This window comes from Periplaneta americana, chromosome 11 (assembly GCF_040183065.1).
Source record: "Periplaneta americana isolate PAMFEO1 chromosome 11, P.americana_PAMFEO1_priV1, whole genome shotgun sequence".
Lineage (NCBI taxonomy): Eukaryota > Metazoa > Arthropoda > Insecta > Blattodea > Blattidae > Periplaneta > Periplaneta americana.
In genome coordinates, this window is record NC_091127.1 from 55,840,286 (window position 1) to 55,859,759 (window position 19,474).

Consider the following 19,474-nt stretch of genomic DNA (forward strand, 5'->3'; position numbering starts at 1 on the left):
TGATTAAGATTTTAGAGTAACAATTTTTTAACTCTTTAATTAATATTTCAACATGATTTCTTTTGGTCATTTCAGAATTCTAGCTTGTGCCTATCCCTCTCTCAAAAAAAAAAAAAATTAAATAATGAAGAACACGTATGTAAGGGGTCACTTGATGTAAGGTGGGACAGTGAATTTGCACACCTTTCCCATCTGTTAAAAATATATGAAAAGAAAAAATTGTAAATACCTCACTTATATCACGCAGTTTTGTATATGTATAATTGAAAATACTTGTAAAGTTTGTACTGCAAGCAAAATGTAATGAATCTCCATGTAATTTAGTAATTTTTTATTCAGAATACGATAATTCAAACAGTTGTAACTGTTAAAATAAATGTAATCGAAAATATGTAAATAATGTATTTTGAAGTTCTAAATACACTATCTCTCCCCTTTCCATAGGCAGATATGTGTGTCATTCTTTAAATAACATGTTAGAATGAAACTGTTGTGAAAAGAAAAGTAAGTTTGATGGATTAAATATTTACTTGTTGCTCCTGCCATTTATAGAAATTAACGGAAACCTTATATTTACATTTATTATTTTTTACATATTGACAAATCAATATTAAAAAGCATCTTACAGAGATGTATATCAATTAACAATTCTAGTGATCATGTATATACGCAAGCAGGAAAAAAAATATATATATAACGTTATAGCTTTTGAAAAACATAGCAAAGTTGTGTGTGTGTCAGATGGCTGGTTCATTCTACCACTATAAATTGCAGTGCATGTTTTCTCTTTGATGTCATACACCGAATGTGAAAGAATTAGTTTAAGAAGTTTCAAGTGTCATCATGCTGCATATTTGTGTTTCTGATGCAGTTTTAGTATGTCTGATATCGTCTTATATCTTAACATTTTGGATAGATGAACGAAGATTTACAAATTGATCACATAAATTATTCAGATAATAATTATAATACACCCAAAAAAAATCTTATTTTCTTTTGTTTAAAAATAGTTCTAAATGAATATAATTTGTTTAGAGATACTACTGTAACATTGTTTCATTAACTGCTATATAATAATAATATGTAAAACAGACAAAAATCTGCAATTTCCTATTAAAATAATGATACACAAAAATTCTTCTGACTGACTTACAGACTTTGTGAGCTAATAGATGATGTTATAAGTAATTTTATCATATCCATGTCCAATAATACTCGTATCAGAATGTCACTATTAATCCCTAGAGTGCTGAATATGACAATATTTTGTTACTTTACATAGGCAACCCATTTCAAATTTAACTCAACAATATGCTTATAAGTCCACACCTGTGGAGTAACGGTTAGCGTGTCTGGCCGCAAAACTAGATGGCTGGGTTCAATTCCCGGTCAGGGCAATTTACCTGGTTGAGGTTTTTTCCAGGATTTTCCCTCAACCCAATATGAGCAAATGCTGGGTAACTTTCGGTGCTGGACCTCGGACTCATTTCACCAGCATTATCATCTTCATCTCATTCAGACGCTAAATAACCCAAGATGTTGATAAAGCGTCGTAAAATAACCTACTAAAAATTAAAAAATATATATATGCTTACAAGGACATTTTCTATGGGGTCACAGATGTAGCAGATCAGTAGGGACTGAGAAAGAGCTGGTGACATAAATATTGTTGTGCTACAGACTCCACTTTAGGGTTACCAAACGTCTGTATTTAGCAGGACATGTACGTATTTATTTTTGAAGATTTGTTAAATGTCCGTATTTTTATGGACAAGTCCCAATCATCTCATTTTTTTTTATAATTACAATTCAAAACATAATTCTGAACTGCGAATAAAACTATAGTTTTTCGTCCATATATTTTATTCAGAGTCTGAACTCATTGCAACGGTAGAATAATGTTCCAAGTATTAGCATCACTGGTCAATAAACTTTCGTTACAATGTTACAATAGTGTTGCAAGTATTTGCGTCAATGGAAAGTATTCTCTTTCGAATACAAGCCACGAATAAACCATGACAGATCATGCTTTGTCCGTAAAATCGGTCGATCGACGTGCATAAACAGTGGCATGATCCGCGATACCATCAGTAACATGAAGTTGAGCCAATTTAATATTTTTTCACCTGAAAATTAGCATCAGTAAAACTGTAAACATAAGAAATTATTCTTCCGAGTGTAGTGAAGGCCAGTGTTTCAGTGATCTGTTAGCAAATATATGGTGAGTGAAGTAGTTTTTGTAATTATGGCTACATGTAAAATTTGGTTAAAAAAATAGGTTGATGTTTCTCATGTAGGCCTATGTTTGTATATACAGTGCTGGAATTAAAATGTACTGTACTGTCATTGTATTTTTTTGTTTTAACTGTATTTTAATTATTTTATTTTATTATAAGATAATTATTTAATTCATGCCTACGCAACTTAACAAATAATAATCAATTAAATTCGACTTTTGAATCTGAAAAAGTCCTAAAGAATAATCAATCAATCTTCTTAATGTATCCAGCTGTTTGCTGACAACATAAAGTCCACTGTAGTCTATTCAGTTGTTGTTTTTCACGAGAAAAGAGGGGTATTTTGATCGGTGTTCATTATAGATGCCTGTTGCTAGTCAATATATAGGCTAATGCAGGGCTGTGTCTTCTGCAACTGGTACTGATGATTTTAATTTACTTTTTTTGTGGTTTATGGAAGGATAGTATAGAAGAATCCTAAAGAATAAGAATAAGACATCTACAAATGTTTTTGTGTCCGGACTTTGTCCTCCTTTTGAACTAGTTTGTCCTGTTTTTCACTAATGAGTATCTGGTAACCCTACTCCACTTAGGAAATCACTGAAGATATTTGAACAAGATCAATAGTGCATCAGTGTGCAATGTATGTATTCAGGCTTGCGGATTAAAATTTGAATACTTTTTTTTTTTTTTTTTTAATTTTACAGTGTTCTTTGGAAGACATACTATTTCGTTTTCATTTAGTTTTAAATTATCTCATATGTTCTTGTTCCTATATTACCGTAAACTGGGGTTACTTTGAACATTTTTTTCAGAAAGTCATATTTAGGTTTCTACATGCTGCACTTGTTATAGATGGAGGTAAATTATCATAAAATCATTCTCATACCAAATTTACCTCCATCTATAACAAGTGCAGCATGTAGAAACCTAAATATGATTTTCTGAAAAAATGTTCAAAGTTTCCTCTGTGTTCAAAGTAACCCCAATTTACGGTATTAAACATTTCTTCTAAGAATTGATTGTGAGCATCTGAAGTTCCCCTCCCCCCCCCCCGACCCATTCGCACTTGATTCGTAATAAACAATGTCTATTTAACAGTGTAATACTCCATTAATCTCAGGCCTCAAACACCAAAGCCTACAGTAGCTCTGATGCCCTTTAAACAACGAAGGGTAACATTTCTGGTCATGGATTATAATTAAAAATTACTTGCTGTGTCCCCATCTATTATCTTTCAAAGTTTTCCAGCCAAATTTTTCTCAGTCCTGTATGAAAGAAATAAATTTTCTCAAAAATAAATAATTTTCACAACTATCATGGAAGTTATTCAGAATTTTTTGGTGGATTAGAAGTATACAGAAGGGATGGTTATTATACAGAGTCTGGCAAAAAGATCTGACATTTTTTTTAAATGAGACAACGCAGTTGTATTTTAATGTAAGTTGGTTTTTATTCTTTTATCGAAAACATTATTGCTATTTACTGATGCAAAAGAACAAAATTAGGTTTTGAAAATTAAACCCTCCAAACGACCTCCATTTTTCTAATGCACTCCTGGAGCCTGAGTCTGAAGCTCAACACTGCCCTGCTTACCATGTCTTGTGATATCGGGTAGTTCTTGGACTTCCTGTTGACTTACGTTTTGATGCTGAAGAAGTCGTTCTGAAATAATTGTTTACCCACAATAAAATTGTGTTACGCCTGGGAACTCATCCATGTCAACCAGTGCTGTCATGATAATTTTTTTCTTGGTCATACAGCCCATCCCTTGTTTTCTCCCTTGAAACATATTTTACTCTTCCCTCTCTATCTCTCCGACTGTCATTTAATAATTTTTTTAATATTAAAGAAGAAGTAAAGAAATTGTTTTGCTTCACATTTTAATTGTACAAGTTTGATATAAAGAATACACCATGTAGCACCACTGTAGATGCACACTTGTCTCAATGAATTTTTGCAGCACTTCTTGTTTTTCAACCATTATTTTATATAATTCTGGATTCCAGTGCTGCAGAGGAGGACAATTTTTGTTTATGAAAACCGAACAAAATCCATTAGGAACAGCAAGAGATGATCTAAGATCTGTACAGATTTCCGCATACAAAACTTAGGCACCCATATGCCGTATGGCTCCATACAGACAAAATTTTCTTTTCCCCATACAATTAATTAAAAAAATTGTAGGTCCCATACAATGTATGGTACCGTATGGCCTCCATGACAGCCCTGATGTCAACCCATATTGAAATGTTGTCAGACCTACACTGCATAAGAACTACTGAATCATTTGTTTTGAAAGACATCTCCACAGCAAACGCTTAGTGTGATGCATTCCACGGATCTATTGCAACTGAAATGGCATCAATAATGGCGTTCATTCCCTATGCTCCCCTGCAGCACGACTGTCTTAGCCACAGTTACTACCAACCTAAAAATGTCAAATCTTTTTACCGAACCCTGTACAAGTCCACTTCTTGTGGAAGTGAAATAGATTCAAATAAAAATACCATCTGACCTGAAATAATTTAAGTATGAATCTGCTGAGTAAATTGCCAGCAATTAAAAAACTAAAATATTTAAAAGGTGTTTTAGAGGTGACTGGTTAAACTTATTTCCATAATATTGAGAGGCAAATAATATCTTTATCTAGAAAGCAAGAACTGCAGAATAGCTTGCTAACAATTAAGTACAATACATCTCTTCTGTGTGGAAAAGACTTGAACAGGGAAGAGTTTTAGGATATAAGACAAACTAACGCAAATGTTCAGTTTTTAAATTTGATACATGAAGTTTTATATTAATTCAGCAATAAGATATTTGATTTATTAACCAAAGCTTATTACATCATGTAATGTTAACAGGATCTCATTTTAACCAGTTTGAAGTCTTATTATGTAATAGGAGAACAAATATTGAGACTTGCTCTTAGTGATAGATAGGCTACTTGTATAAATAGAATTAGTTTTGTATTCGTTAACCTCTATCATATGAAATTGCCTATGCTTTTCTTTATTTAAAATTACATTGTAATACCAATTTAATACTGTCCTACCCATCTCAAAAATTTACTTCGGAAAACGTATTATTTATCTTTCTTGTGTTAAATTTTATGTTACCTTCTTAACATGTTTCAGCCTGTTATCGGCCATCATCAGGACTGGTTGTTGCTGGTCTTGGCGCCTTATGTTTTGTTTCCTGTGGGGGTGTGTTTGTGTAGTGTAATGTGGAGTCAAAGATTTGTTTCCTGTGGAGGTGTGTTTGTGTAGTGTAAAGTGAAGTCAAACACACACTCTTTGACTCCACATTACACTACACAAACACACCCCCTCAGGAAACAAAATATAAGGCGTCAAGACCAACAACAACCTGTTCTGATGATGGCCAATAGCAGGCTGAAACATGTTAAGAAGGTAACATAAAATTTAACACAAGAAAGACAAATAATACGTTTTCCGAATTGATATAGTGTTAAAAATTGTGTAATCAAGATGTACAAAAATTTAGTTAATTTATGTCTTTATATACCGAATGCTGCTAAACAGATAAGCTCTGCAGGGGAGAAGCTTTGAGGGGACAATACTCTGTTACGTGGTATTAAACACTTCTGATTCATGAACACACAGTCTAGCAGGGGATAGAATGCTTGGCAATGCTACTTACACGTCAGACAATATAGACCCCATTAATGCATATATGTTGTTGTTTGTTGTTTTCTAATGCCAGGCATTTGACAATAAAGTCATTTGACCTCTTGCACTCCAATATTTTTCAAAGATATTATCATGGTCAGCCACTGAAGCACAGATTTTGAGGTGTTCCGAATCCATTTCTTGGTTTGAGTTGCACAATGAGCAGTTAGGGGACTGATATATTCCAATTCTATGCAGGTGTTTGGCCAAACAATCATGGCCTCTTGCAAATCTAAATGCAGCTACAGACGATTTTCGTGGTAAATCGGGAATTAACTGTGGATTATGATTCAGAGAGTTCCATTTTTTCCCTTGAGATTGTGTTATCAAATTTTGTTTGTTGAAGTCTTAAATATGTAGATTTAATAAATCTTTTCACAGAGTAATATGTAGATTTAGTAACAAATCTGTAAGTAGCAGTGCTGCCCTTCTTTGCTAAAGCACCCGCATTCTCGTTTCCCAGGATTCCACAATGGGATGGGACCCATTGGAATACAATTCTTTTATTGAGTGATATTAATTGAGAGAGCATTTTAGTTATTTCTGCTGTTTGAGATGAAGGTGTGTGTTTAGAGACGATTGATAGAATAGCTGCTTTGGAATCTGACAATATAACTGCATTCTTAAATTTATTGATGTGGCATAGAATATTCATGAGACTTTCACTTATTGCAATGATTTCTCCATCAAAACTTGTTGTTCCATATCCAAGAGATCTATAAAGTGAGAAGAGACAGCACGTAACACCTGCACTGGCACCTTGTTCTCTGGAGATCAAGGATCCGTCAGTGTATAAATGAAGCCAGTTTTGTGGATATATAACTTCTATGGTAAATACAAATATAACAGCGATTCATATCTAATGATTATTCCACCCATTGGTTTTTTTGTGGCAATGAGGTAATAAACCAAACCACGTTATAGAATGCCTGATAGAATTTAGTTTGGTTCTAGGGTTTGATAGTATTGGTCGAATTACTAGTTAAATTGCCTGCCACAGTCCACCGCTGTGGAGTACGGTTAGAATGCCTGACTGTGAAATGAGCGAGCCTGGATTCAAATCCTGGTTGGGACAGTTTACCTGGTTGAGGTTTCTCCGGGTTTTTCCCTCAACCCATTAACAGTGAATGCTAGGTAACTTTCGGTGCTGGACCCTGGACTCTTTTCGTTGGTATTATCACCTTCATCTCACTCAGATGCTAGATAACCACAGCAGTTTATAAACGTCGTAAAATAAACCGAATAAAAAAAAAGTTCCCACAAATTTAATTTACGTTGATTTTTGTGGTACATCCTTATTTTGAGTTTAATTGTATTATTAAAAACCAGAGAGCAGGCTACTCAAAGTAAGTGGAGATATTGCATTATATATGCCTAATATTTGGTAAAAAAAGTGTGCCATGAAGAAGTGAGGCTAAAACAACTGATTTTGCAACTAAAAGAGCTTCAAGGCACACAAGTGTTTCTATGATTTATATTAAATTTATTCGACAACAATCCAAATTGGACAGGGACGAATAAGTCACTTCGTTCTTTCTGCACACATCACGGAAACATCATTCAATAAAATGTCTAATTTAAGTTTATATTTTTGTAATGGCCAGTGTCATGATACATAATAACTTATTTCATCACACCAGCCTACATACTGTCCCCTTGCAGAGCTGAACTTTATAATACTCATTAGTAGTACTACAAAGCAGTAGGCAGTTAAAAGCATTGCGATGCACCAAAAAGTGAAATACTGATGATAGAGGTTAATATATTTTGAGTATATAAAATAAAATAAAATAAAATAAATATTGCTAATCCAATTGTGTACATATTTGAAACACGTGTTTATGAACTAGAATATTGTTAAAATAAGGTGAGAAATGACTAATCATTCACAAATATAGAGTCCAAATGGTTGGTAAAAAGTATTTCTAGATTAGAAATATTATCAGACAGGCTTTGATTTTCTTCTCATCATATTTTAACATTAGAAAGTTTTCAATTTTTATAGATGAAATGTATGAGAATTGTATATTAAAATATTTTGATAAACCCAAGAACTTAATTCTGTTAATGTAGTAAATATTTGCTTTAATTTTGACAGTTGAGTTTTCACTTATACAGTAACTGGCTGCATCGAATAAACAAGTCTAAAGTATATGTGTGTACTGCTAATTGCATAGTGCTAGAAATACTATGCAAGTAATATGACATAATCTCTAGTCAAGTTCTGGTTTGGAATAATCTCTCTTTAGCTGCAGAGTGTATGTGTTTTCAGTCACTGCATCTAATATAATATAGACATACATAATAATAATTAACAAGGAGAATCATTTATTTTTCCAAAAGTAAATTTAGTCTTATGTACTTATACTTTCTTAAGAGTAACTTGATTATTTGTGGCTAATGGTGAAAACTTAATTGTCTTGTATCACTTTTTATGTTGTACAAAATGTAGGATGTAATCCTTTTCGGGAAAAAATGTATTTCAAAAAAATATTGGATATGTTTGGGTTATCCAGAGGAATGTAATATATAACACATATATGTGGCAGGAAGTTTATTTATTCTTTATATTCTGTACTGTGATAATTCCACTGTAGCACTCACAGTCCAAGGTGCGAAAATTTTTATAAATGATAGAATATAAATTTCAATTAAGTCCTAAATTAACATAATATTGTTTCAAAGAAGACAAAACAAGAGTTCTTTTCAGATCACACAGTTGTATATTACAAACTACATTCAATGTCTATATGCTAACGATTATAAAAACACATCTATTTTCAATATTAAAAATAAATGTTTTACAAAATACAGCAACCTGTGTGTTGGTGTAAATCCACCAAAAGCAAGAAACCTTATTTTTAAATTGTAGCATTTTCATGTAAGAGGTTAGTATTTGGTGTTGCAATATCTTTGCATTATATCACATAACACAGTAAAATATGCAAAACAGTCTGTGGAGCACTGTCATATATGCATGAGAACTTATCACCAGTCTTTGATGTTATTGTTCTACAAATTACAAATTCGTTCTCACACAGATATAATACCACCACGAACTGAGAATGTCATATTTATTCTATAATATCGTAAAAACATCTGACTAGACAAAAATGATTTAATACTGATCCATCCTTTGGCATAAACTGAATATAAAAGCAGTAGTTTCAAAATCTCAGGATGGAACCACCAGAATAAAAACCATATTTCTCAATAGATATCTTTTGCTGATTACATCACATATGAGCAACAAATCACAGAACAAGTTCATTAAATTACAAATATTAGTATGTCTATTAACCAGGATTTTATTACAATGTTATTTACAAGCAGGGTTTTTATTGAAGATTGTGTTTTGAGTAGGGAATTTAACAAGTCAGCAGAAACTAAAGTCTAGTACTGTACGAAAATAATATCACCATGAAACTGTTATATTCATCACAAAATATGTTTATCTTCTAAGAAAATTCATGTAGAAATAATATGTAAGAAATAAGATTTTAATATATTAACTTTTTACGACCCCCTTTTAAAGTTGTGGGAAGAATAAAACTAACAAGCTTACTGGTAATGTAATTTTTATACTACTAAAGTTTTGATTATATACATTGATGACAATCATCTGCAAACGTGTTATATCAGTACTGTATCAGATCTTGTTCCACATAGCCTTCATAATGTTCTTTTACAAATGTAATTATTTACTTCAATATCTAACCTCATTATGTAGCAGAAATAGAAAAGTATCACGCTGATAAATCGCTGATGAAGGGATCTTTTTAATATGATTACATAATTGTTTCTACAAATGTTTACAGATTACCCTGCAGTGTATACAGTGTTCTTATATGCATCACCGTGAAATAATTTTTTTGCAATATTATTGTGACAGTGTCTCAGTATTAATGATGAAGCTCTATTATTAAAGGTTATCACAATCAGAAACATTTCAAGAAAAACTTATGAACCTTGACTAGTTACAATACATTTCCGAAAATATTCCATTTAACATTCTCATTTTGACAAATGTATAATAATACCACCTTATAAGTAGTTTCTTTACCCTGCCATACAGGGTCAAAATGATTTTTAAAAAAATCTGTGCACTGTACATACTCAAGTAAAACAACTGAATGGAATTTTCATGTTACCGACACTGCATAATTTTCAAGTAAGAGCTATTCAGAGAAACATACATAATAGGTTTGTTTCTGCAACAAGTTTGTGATGGTTTAACAATTTTTTTAAAACTCTTCCATCCTCAACTATTGCGCATAATCAGCAATGATCTGTTAGAAATTAATTTCAAACCATTCCTGCACAAATGCTCATGTACTATAAAATAATTTATTGACTAATCTCGTATATTCAAGATGTAATTAAATTTCACAATATACTTTAATAACCAATATAAATAAGCATAGAAACATAAAATATTAATGCAAAAAGTACATGTGTGGCAGTCCATTGGATAAAAGTAAAGCACAATTATCTTAATGTGCATGCATCAATGTGATTTGAAATTGAATTGTGCTTGATCAGCATATTTTCCTTACCATGAGGAAATAGTTTGGTGATATGCTGTAAGAAGGCCTAACTTTAATCAGCAAGTAGTCAGAATTTGAAGTTATTACTGCAAGAACAGTAAAGTCGATGTGCACATGCTCATGACAGTTGAAAACTGCTGCAGAAATAAACCTAATATGTTAGCATTAACTAAATAATTAAAACAAGTGTCAACTATACCACGTAATACTGATTTATTTTTGGTAACAATAATAATACAGCTCTAACTAGTAATAAATTATATAATCTGATATAATTTATTGTAGAATATGGACCACCTTTTGCTCTTTGAAACGTTCTATACATCTTTTAAAGCTGACGGCAATGGTAGCATTCATTCATACATCTACTTTGATCTATGTTTTTTTTTTTCCACTACATGAATTTTATATAATTTTCCAAACATGGAATTAGACTAGAAGAACGTAATACTAATACTAAAATATAAGTCAAAATAGGAAGCACAAGGCAAGACTAGAATGTTTTTTTTATGTGTATAAAGAACGCATAGCTATAAAAAGTATGAAGAGAGTCTCATGTGTTTAAATTGGACCATTTTTTTGGACAGTGAGCAAGTCATAGCATGCAAATTATTTATAAAATAATATATGGTTTATTTCAATGAATTAAGTTTGTTTATAGATTCAAATCTTTGAACTAAATTTAATTGTTACTATACTATTCGAACAATAAGCAAGTACCAAAGTTCATACAGAGAAAAAATAACATGCCTTTATAAATAAATATATAATTTTTGTATAGTGTAGAAGAATTACCATTAAAATTAAATATAGTAATAATGGAATAAAAACCAGGACATTAATGTATGCATTCTGCATAATAAAGTACCTATGTCCTTACCTAATATCAAATAACAGAAAATACCAAAACTGTATAAATAGTTTATCTTACAATACAATATATAAAAAAATACTCAGTAATACTTTTGTTTGTCAGGTTATGCTCACTTGCTTAATTTTATATCATAATGCATGTTTCAAAATAGGAACTAGAATTCTATTGCACTGAAATTGTTTCTGTGCATTAGTTATCGGGCAGGAAAGCAACAATGGTATTGCAAATGTAAGGAAAAATTATAGCCCAGCATAGCAAATTTGCCTGAATGACCACTTAACTGTTGATAAGTGGGAACTTATATATTTACGGCGCTTTTCCTTTTCCACGTTTACAGTATTTTGCAATAAAATACTGAATGATATAAATCATGAATACCCAAGACAGAATGTAAAATGCTGTTGCTAGTAATTTTGCTTCTATATCAGGTCGTGGATGGGAAATAGTACTGTAGTATAAGTAACTACCTCCAATGATACGCATCACGAAAAACATTACCATAAACATCATTTCAATAAGAACAAAGATTACAGTATCTTTATATCCCGCTGAGCGTAAAAACCATCGTATTTGGAGAATAGGATTTGTTACTTCCAGTCCTCCAAGTCCTGCAACAGCTTCTGTACCAGAAGCACCCTTCATAAGGATACGACTAATTGCAAAAATGCTTACAGCATGATGAATAAGCATTGTCATTCCTTCTGTTTGGTGATACAGGCACCAAATCATGTCAAAAATGAAGTAACCAAGACTAATTACAAGAGTGACGCACTGAAGATCTGTATTGGGGCCACCTAGAATAAAAATATGATTGGTTAAATTTAAATGCCAAGTTCTTCACAATTATCAGAACTTGACCACCATTTTATGTTCTCACCAGGATCAGTTATAGGCCATGGTCCGAAGAAATAACTTGAGATGGCTGAAAGACAAGTGACAACCATTGCATGAATTGCTGTCAGAAATCTACAACACCATTCAGCTTCTAGTGCATATTTCCATTTCAGAACAAAATAAAAGGTACTCCACGTCGCAGCACTAGTCAGAACTGCCCACAACAGTAAAGCCATCGTGCAATTGTGAAAATCATATAATAAGAAGTTATATTCGATTTACTGTAGTGGTTTAATGTATATGTCAATCTTGAATTTCATGGAGGGGATATTAGCCTATGTTGTATAAACTTTCACGTATAGTAAACATGCATATAAATGTTGTGTGTACTGTTTCTCACAAAAACAGTTTTTAAAACTATTCATAATTAAGATTTGTTACTGTAATATAAAGAAATCAACTTCAAACGCTATACGCGACAAGATATTGATTACACTGATTTAGTAGGCCATCTCAGCTGGTTTGAAAAACAAATTAAAAGTCAATTTCTACTACTGAAGTTAAGTTACGATAGAGTGGATTATATTTCACAGAAAAAAATAAATTCGTCGTGCAGTGTGTGTGTAAATTACATTTCAACATTTGAGTTGTAACTTATTTGTATCCGTGAGTAATTTTTAGAGGTTAGACAAAATATTAAGGAGTTATATTTTTGATCTGATTTACTTCCGTTCCTTATTTATGGTTGTAAATGTCAAAGATGTTAAAACGGCAGTTACTACGTTTTCAAGTGTCAAACGTTTATATGAACTTTAATTTTGTAAACAGTGTGATGCCTTATATCGAATTTTAACATTTATTTCTAGGTATGCGATAAATATGGCGTCATTTTTTATTATGCAGTGAGCTTGTACATAATTTTATTTTAATGCGAGCTTCTTGTGTGACATCTTTGTATGAAACTCTTTGATTCCTTGTTTTATAAAAATCGCCATTTTACTGGCCTCGGCGCGAAAACGGCGATGAGCGTGTAGCGGCCATGAGAGAGTGAGAAGTGATGCTACACAAAAATATGGATTTTTGGTGCATTTATTGCGCTTATTGCTAACGGAATGTATAGAAGAAATGCCAAAGAAGAGCTGAATGTATAATGGTAAGAATTTTGGTAATGTGCACGTTAAATTATTGGTAATATTGTATAATGCCCCGAGGCATTTCTTAGCCTCTTGTTATGTCCTAGAAAATCGCGGCATTCATTGTCTTGACAACCACGTGTTGGATCTGACAGTTGATGCTTTCTAGACCATATTTTTGCTTAAAGATCTCGTTTATTATAATTGAATAGCAATAGAATTGTTTTATCGTAAAGGTGTTTTTTGTATATAGCGATATAGTAAATACTAACCATCATTAGCCATAGGCACTGTGTAATAGACCTATCCGTTATTCAAGAGAATTTAAAAAACGTAACCCTCAGTGTAATTACGGCCGGTATAAATCCATTTTTTAATGTAAGGAATTTTTTTGAAGTAGTTACTGTTAACATTAAGCATTTGAACGTTAGTGAACAGAAACGTAAAACATGAGTTACAGTGTATTGCCTCGTAAGGATTTCGTTGTTTGACTTTCGATGATTTGTTTCACAGGCAATAATGAAATCTAATGGAGGTTAACGCAAGAATATTTTGGATGCAAATAATATGGTACAGAAAGGACTAAACCTCTTGCATAGCAATATGGAATTTGTTGATGGTTGGACGTTAGCCCAGACCCTAGGTGAAGGTGCTTATGGAGAGTGAGTATGAAACAATTTGTATTGTCTTGTAGTGTTTTATTTGCTGAGGTAGTACCCTTCGTAATCCGCTTATACATCTTCCATATACGAATCTGTGACAGGTTAGGTTTGGGTAGTTAAGGCTTTTGTTATACCTACCTTTCATATACGAACAACTGCATCCCCACAAAAAAAAAAAAAAAAAAACCCTTACAAATTCAACGATTTTCACTTCCGATATCAGCAGAACTACCTCAGCGCTAGTTTCACCCTTTTATATTAATGTTAGTACAATTAATCTTGCTAATTTGTCATGTTTAATTTAAGAACGCATATAATATACCAGGTAAATTAAATTTAAAACTATTCTGTTATCTTGAAACGGCATTTTTGTGTTATAAGCATAATTTTCAGCTGTACAAACCGTGAGTAATCAAGTCTGTGGGAAAATCGTATTTAGCAGAACGTAGAAGCTCTGCCCACAACCCCTTCCGCTTTTCCCTAATAGCTCACCAGACACTCTACGTTATATGTGAATGTTGTGTCGAATGCACATTTCTTGTGGGTGGGAATAACTTCCCCTACTAGCGGTCTCTTTATTGCGATTTATCCACAAATTCATGTTATACTTTTTCTGAACTTGTTGGTTTTCGCATAATTTACATTTGTAGCTATTCAGGAATTCTTATAGTAAAAGTTTAATTCAGACTTGACTAGAAACGTTTTTGGTTTTATTTGCATGTTTGAATCGGACGTTAACATTGTACCTGGTGCACTTTGTACTTAAACATTTATTGCGTAATATGGATTTTAATCTTATTTTGTGTAACTTCAACAATATAACTAATATAAGGCACGAGTTTTGATGATTTCGAGCCATATTGTTGAGATGAACAATGATTTCAGATTATGAAGATAAGTGTGTGGTATAGATTTTGGTATTTGTTTGTGGGCTTATCATGTTCGCATGAAACTTAATTTTGATTCTTCTTGAGGTTTGAGAGTTCTGTAATAATTTTGAAGCCATAAAAAAGTAATTGCTACAAATTTCTTTCAACCTTTCGAGTAAGATGTTATGTGTGCCAGTGCATTTTCAAACACATTTTACTAACATTTGAATCAGAAGCGTTCATTTAATTTTTTCATAGTTTTCACCTAGTAGGTAGCCATTTTCTTTTTCTTTTAGTTCAGATCCAAGATTGGGTAGGCTATATCTTTCAAGATTGTTGTACTTGTAAAATGTAGTGCAGTACTTCTGGAAAATGCGATTGTTGTGAATTAATTCACTATGAAATATAAAGAAAGCAATTTACACTGTTCAGTAAACAGTTTTAATTCGTTGAAACGATACTTCAAATGGAAATATTTTATAGTTCTGTGAATGTGGGAATGTGAGATTTTTGCGTACATATCCAGCATTAAGTTATATTCATAAGTGACTAAATTATTACATTTACGTATTGGAGTGTGCAAAATTACACAGTAAAGTAAAAATAGTTGAAAAATATTTCAGCCTAATAAATTTCATGCTCCAAATTAGAAATTAAAGAATATTTTCAACATTTTTATCTTCTAAAATGTACAGACATGAACAGCAATACCAAAGAATATAAGAAAGGTTTAAGAGCGTATGATGAATGTGTGAATGTATTGTGCCACCATTATTTACATTTTAACTACGCAGTACGTAAGTAATTATTGGAAGGAGTGCATTTGTAGTAAATTAACTGTTCTTGTCATGACGTCAGTTTGGCCCATTCACTTGAATTTCAAATGCAATTCAAACACTGTTGTGTTTGAAGATTACTTTTTAGCATTGATAAAACCGAAAAATGTTCCGGTATTTTGTGTATAAATACGAGTAGGCCTACACAGCTGATAAGAGATACTTCATTCACTGTCTAATGGGCTTGTTTATCAATTTGAATTTGTTGCTGATTGTTTTGAACTATGTAGGCCTACTGGGAAGGGAAGTAGGCCTACTTTAAATTACGGTAATAAACTGGTCATGCACCCATCAAATGGACAGGGACAAGTTCGTCGTGCCTATTTTCTGTAATTTTGGAAGACGAACAGGATTTTTAAACTTTTTTTCCCCCCATAAATGACTCTCTTATTCTCCATTTTCGAAATGTAATACAATAAAAATTTCGGACACACAATTTCGACTGTAACCTAACATAACCTAACTTCAACTAAAGGCTGGTTCACAATAAACTGGGAACGAGAATCGGAACGAAAACGAATAAGGTAAAATTGTTAAAATGTGTTCATTTAAATGTGAGCATTCACAATTAACGAAAAGCTTGCCGGAGCCTGGAATCAGGAATGGAGAGTTGGCCAAGTTTCAACTTTGGCGTTCACGTTTCCGATCACAGCCCACTAGATTCATTCTATTGCCATCTAAAAGCTATTTTGTCGTCGTATATTTTGTAGCAAGAAGACCATGACATAACCTATGTATTATTTTGTTCTGTGCTGTGCATCATGGAGCAAGTTTTAGTTGATGAGATTCTAATATTGAGTGTTGAGGAAAATCCTCACGTTTACAATAAGCGGCGCGCCTCGTATAAAGATGAGAAAATGAAGGAGAATAGGTGGCTTTCAATAGCTGCATCTTTGAACACCGATCGTAAGTGAATCATATTTTATTACTGTATTGGTTGTATTACACACTACATATTCATGCTTCAATTCAACAACTGCTGTTGTGTTCATTTTTGTTCTATTACAAATGTTTCTTCTCTAATTATTTTACGTTATGGTAGACTTAAAATAGGTTGTGATAATAAAGATGCATGGGCATATTTATAGTACCGTACCTAATGAAATGTTTCAGTTGAAATTTCGAAGTTGGTTAACCTGTGTTTATGTAGGCTGCCTTGTACTCATGAGAGAACGCCATTGGTTAATTATACACAAATAACATCAGAATACGTAATATCGACTTTACATATCGTTATTGACATGCATATCGATATGCATGGTCGTCTACGTTCTCAGTTTATTGTGAATAAAAAATATTCATATTCACGTCCTCTGCTTCTCGTTTTCATTCTGGTTCTCGTTCCCAGTTCAAAAATATAACATCACACTATCATTCAAAGCTACGTAAAACTTTAAAAATCTAAAACGTGTAAAACCATAGTCCACTCGCAACAATGTACACACACATACATATATATATGCTCAGAATTTCTAAAATCCATGGAGAGGTTTTCCTACAGAATTAATCTATCTTTTACATAATCCAATGTTGTTGTTGTTGTTGCTTTCTAATGCCAAGCGTTTGACAATAAAGTCATTTGACCTCTTGCACTCCAATATTTTTCAAAGGTATTATCAATGTAAATATTATGGATTAACTCGACAAAGAATATCGATTGTGAGTTTGCCCCTAATATCTGCAACTCATATTTATTACTTTTCATTATTTAGTTCACAGCTTTCAGAAAATAAAAATTTTGCGTTATTTCGAATATAGCGTCTGTGAATGAAAGGTGTCTGCATAAGTAGTGTGATGTTGCTTGATTTACCATTGTTATTTATAATATTTACAACATCGACTCTCAAATTTTTATGAGTTTAATTTTCGAAAATGATGATGTAAACTGACTTATGCTGTTTTTCAGCTCAAAAACGTTATCAACATCCTGAGTGTGGTATCAATTCTTTTGTTATTCATATAAATAACATTTTTACTGTACTTAAAATCACTTCAGAATTTATGTAGGCTAGTGTTGAAGAGTTATAATTAGGGAGTTTGTCAGGCATATCTGTTTCTGGAAAATATTGTGGGCTGAGATTTGCATAATATCAGTGAGGGGGGGGGGTGTATGAACGGGATAGTTGTTTTCTGTAAACAAACCAGAAAATAACTCTGGGCAGTGTCATGGTAACATTACTATACGTGATTTGGTAACTCGAACAGTAAATTGGGTAACCACAGCTTTCAATTTCAATATGCGATCACTTAGTTGTTAGTCTCAAAGGTAATTTCTTGTTATTATGTCCTTGGTCTGAATGTATTATAATGTTTGAAAACAATATTTTCATAACATGTCTCTAAGAGTCACGGTTTTACGAACGAAAACAAAGTGTATAGGCCTAATTGTTTAACTGTTCATAATATAATTTTGGAACAAGTGGGTAATGTGGATTACTTTCGCCAGTAGTCACTGGCCTGTACTGAACTACAGTCTAGTATATACACTCACGAAGCTCAATATGTAGGGAATATGCATCCATAGATAGTTGCTAACCACTAGGATTGCTACTCTCACCTCATCACAGACAATGCAAAATAGTATCGACACAGTCTATTGTTCCTAGTACCCTCACAACTCAAGGTTCGTGACTATGTACTAGACTGTGACTGAACCGTGTGAGACAAAAGAGAATCAAAATGTTGCTAGCAAAATTAGTGACTATATTCTTTAGAATTCACTGCACAAATCAAGTGCAAGATTTACAGAGTACAGTATAATGACGGATTTTTAATGCACTAAAAATGCATAATTTCGAAGACACTATAACACATTATCACAGCGAAATATTGTTACTTTTTCGCGAAAAACTTGTCACTTGTCCCCACATCAAACTCTACCTAACCTTGCCACTAATAGTGATCCTACTATTTTGACTCTACTTGTCACTAATCTATCTCCTCATCAAATCTTACCTAACTTTGTCCCTAACAGTTCTGCTACCTCTTAGTAAGAGATTAAAAAAATTTCTCCCGGTAATGTGTCACAGGTAGACATCATGCTCATATGTTGGCGACATTGTGTACTTGGTTCTGTTTGGTTATTGTAACATCTCATTAGAGCTACTGTACCTAATTCTCCACTTCGATAATTTTTATATATTCAGCAATGGGTAAAATTTAAGATTGGTATTTTACTTTGAAAGTTATTCATATTGTGGCTTGTATAGTCTGAGTGTTCATTTAATACCGGTGTCAAAGAGGGCGCTTTCTTTTAAAGGGATAAAATAAAAGTTTGTTTATTGATTAGGCTTTCTCAGTTGCCGCTCCAGTCACAAGAAGTGATAACATATGTCTACCAATGATGCATTAGCAATTGTAATTGATGTTTGATAGGCCTACCTACTCCACATGGGGCAAAAACCAATGTTATCTTATTTGGAGTTGTTTGATGACTACAAAAAAAAAAGGGGGGCTATGTAGTAATTTTAATTTCAGCTTTAATTAGAAGTATCGTAATCTTATAGCTTAAAATTTATTCACTGTGGGTGGTGGTGGTAGAAATCAATGTATTGTCGGTATAAAAATAATTGTAACTAGGAATATTCGAATGTGATAACACCGCTTGTCATTACAAGTATTGATTTTTGCAAAAAAAAAGATATCTGACACAAAGCCTTCCGTTTGGGTATTAATTGGATGCACGGACTATACTTATGACTGCTTTATGAATTTTGCGTCATAAGTTAGCATAGTAAATTTAATGTAAAGCCCCCTCCACTCTCGCTGGTGAATATTTTCATGGTGTAAC

The 19,474-nt window shown here is 32.6% G+C and overlaps 1 protein-coding gene across 2 annotated transcripts in view; it reads left to right on the plus strand.

Annotated features, from left to right (window-relative positions):
* The first annotated feature begins 12,155 nt into the window (after window positions 1–12,155).
* Window positions 12,156–19,474, plus strand: part of grp (serine/threonine-protein kinase grp) — a 54,363-nt gene continuing 47,044 nt past the window's right edge. The window contains exons 1-2 of one of the 2 annotated variants that reach the window (XM_069839462.1): window positions 12,156–13,337; window positions 13,831–13,979. Coding sequence is in view for 1 of the 2 variants with exons in the window: in XM_069839461.1 (XP_069695562.1) it covers window positions 13,885–13,979 (95 nt within the window). In the remaining variant the exon portion in view is untranslated. The remainder of the gene's footprint in view (window positions 13,338–13,830; window positions 13,980–19,474) is intronic. The other variant, XM_069839461.1, reaches the window with a different exon arrangement.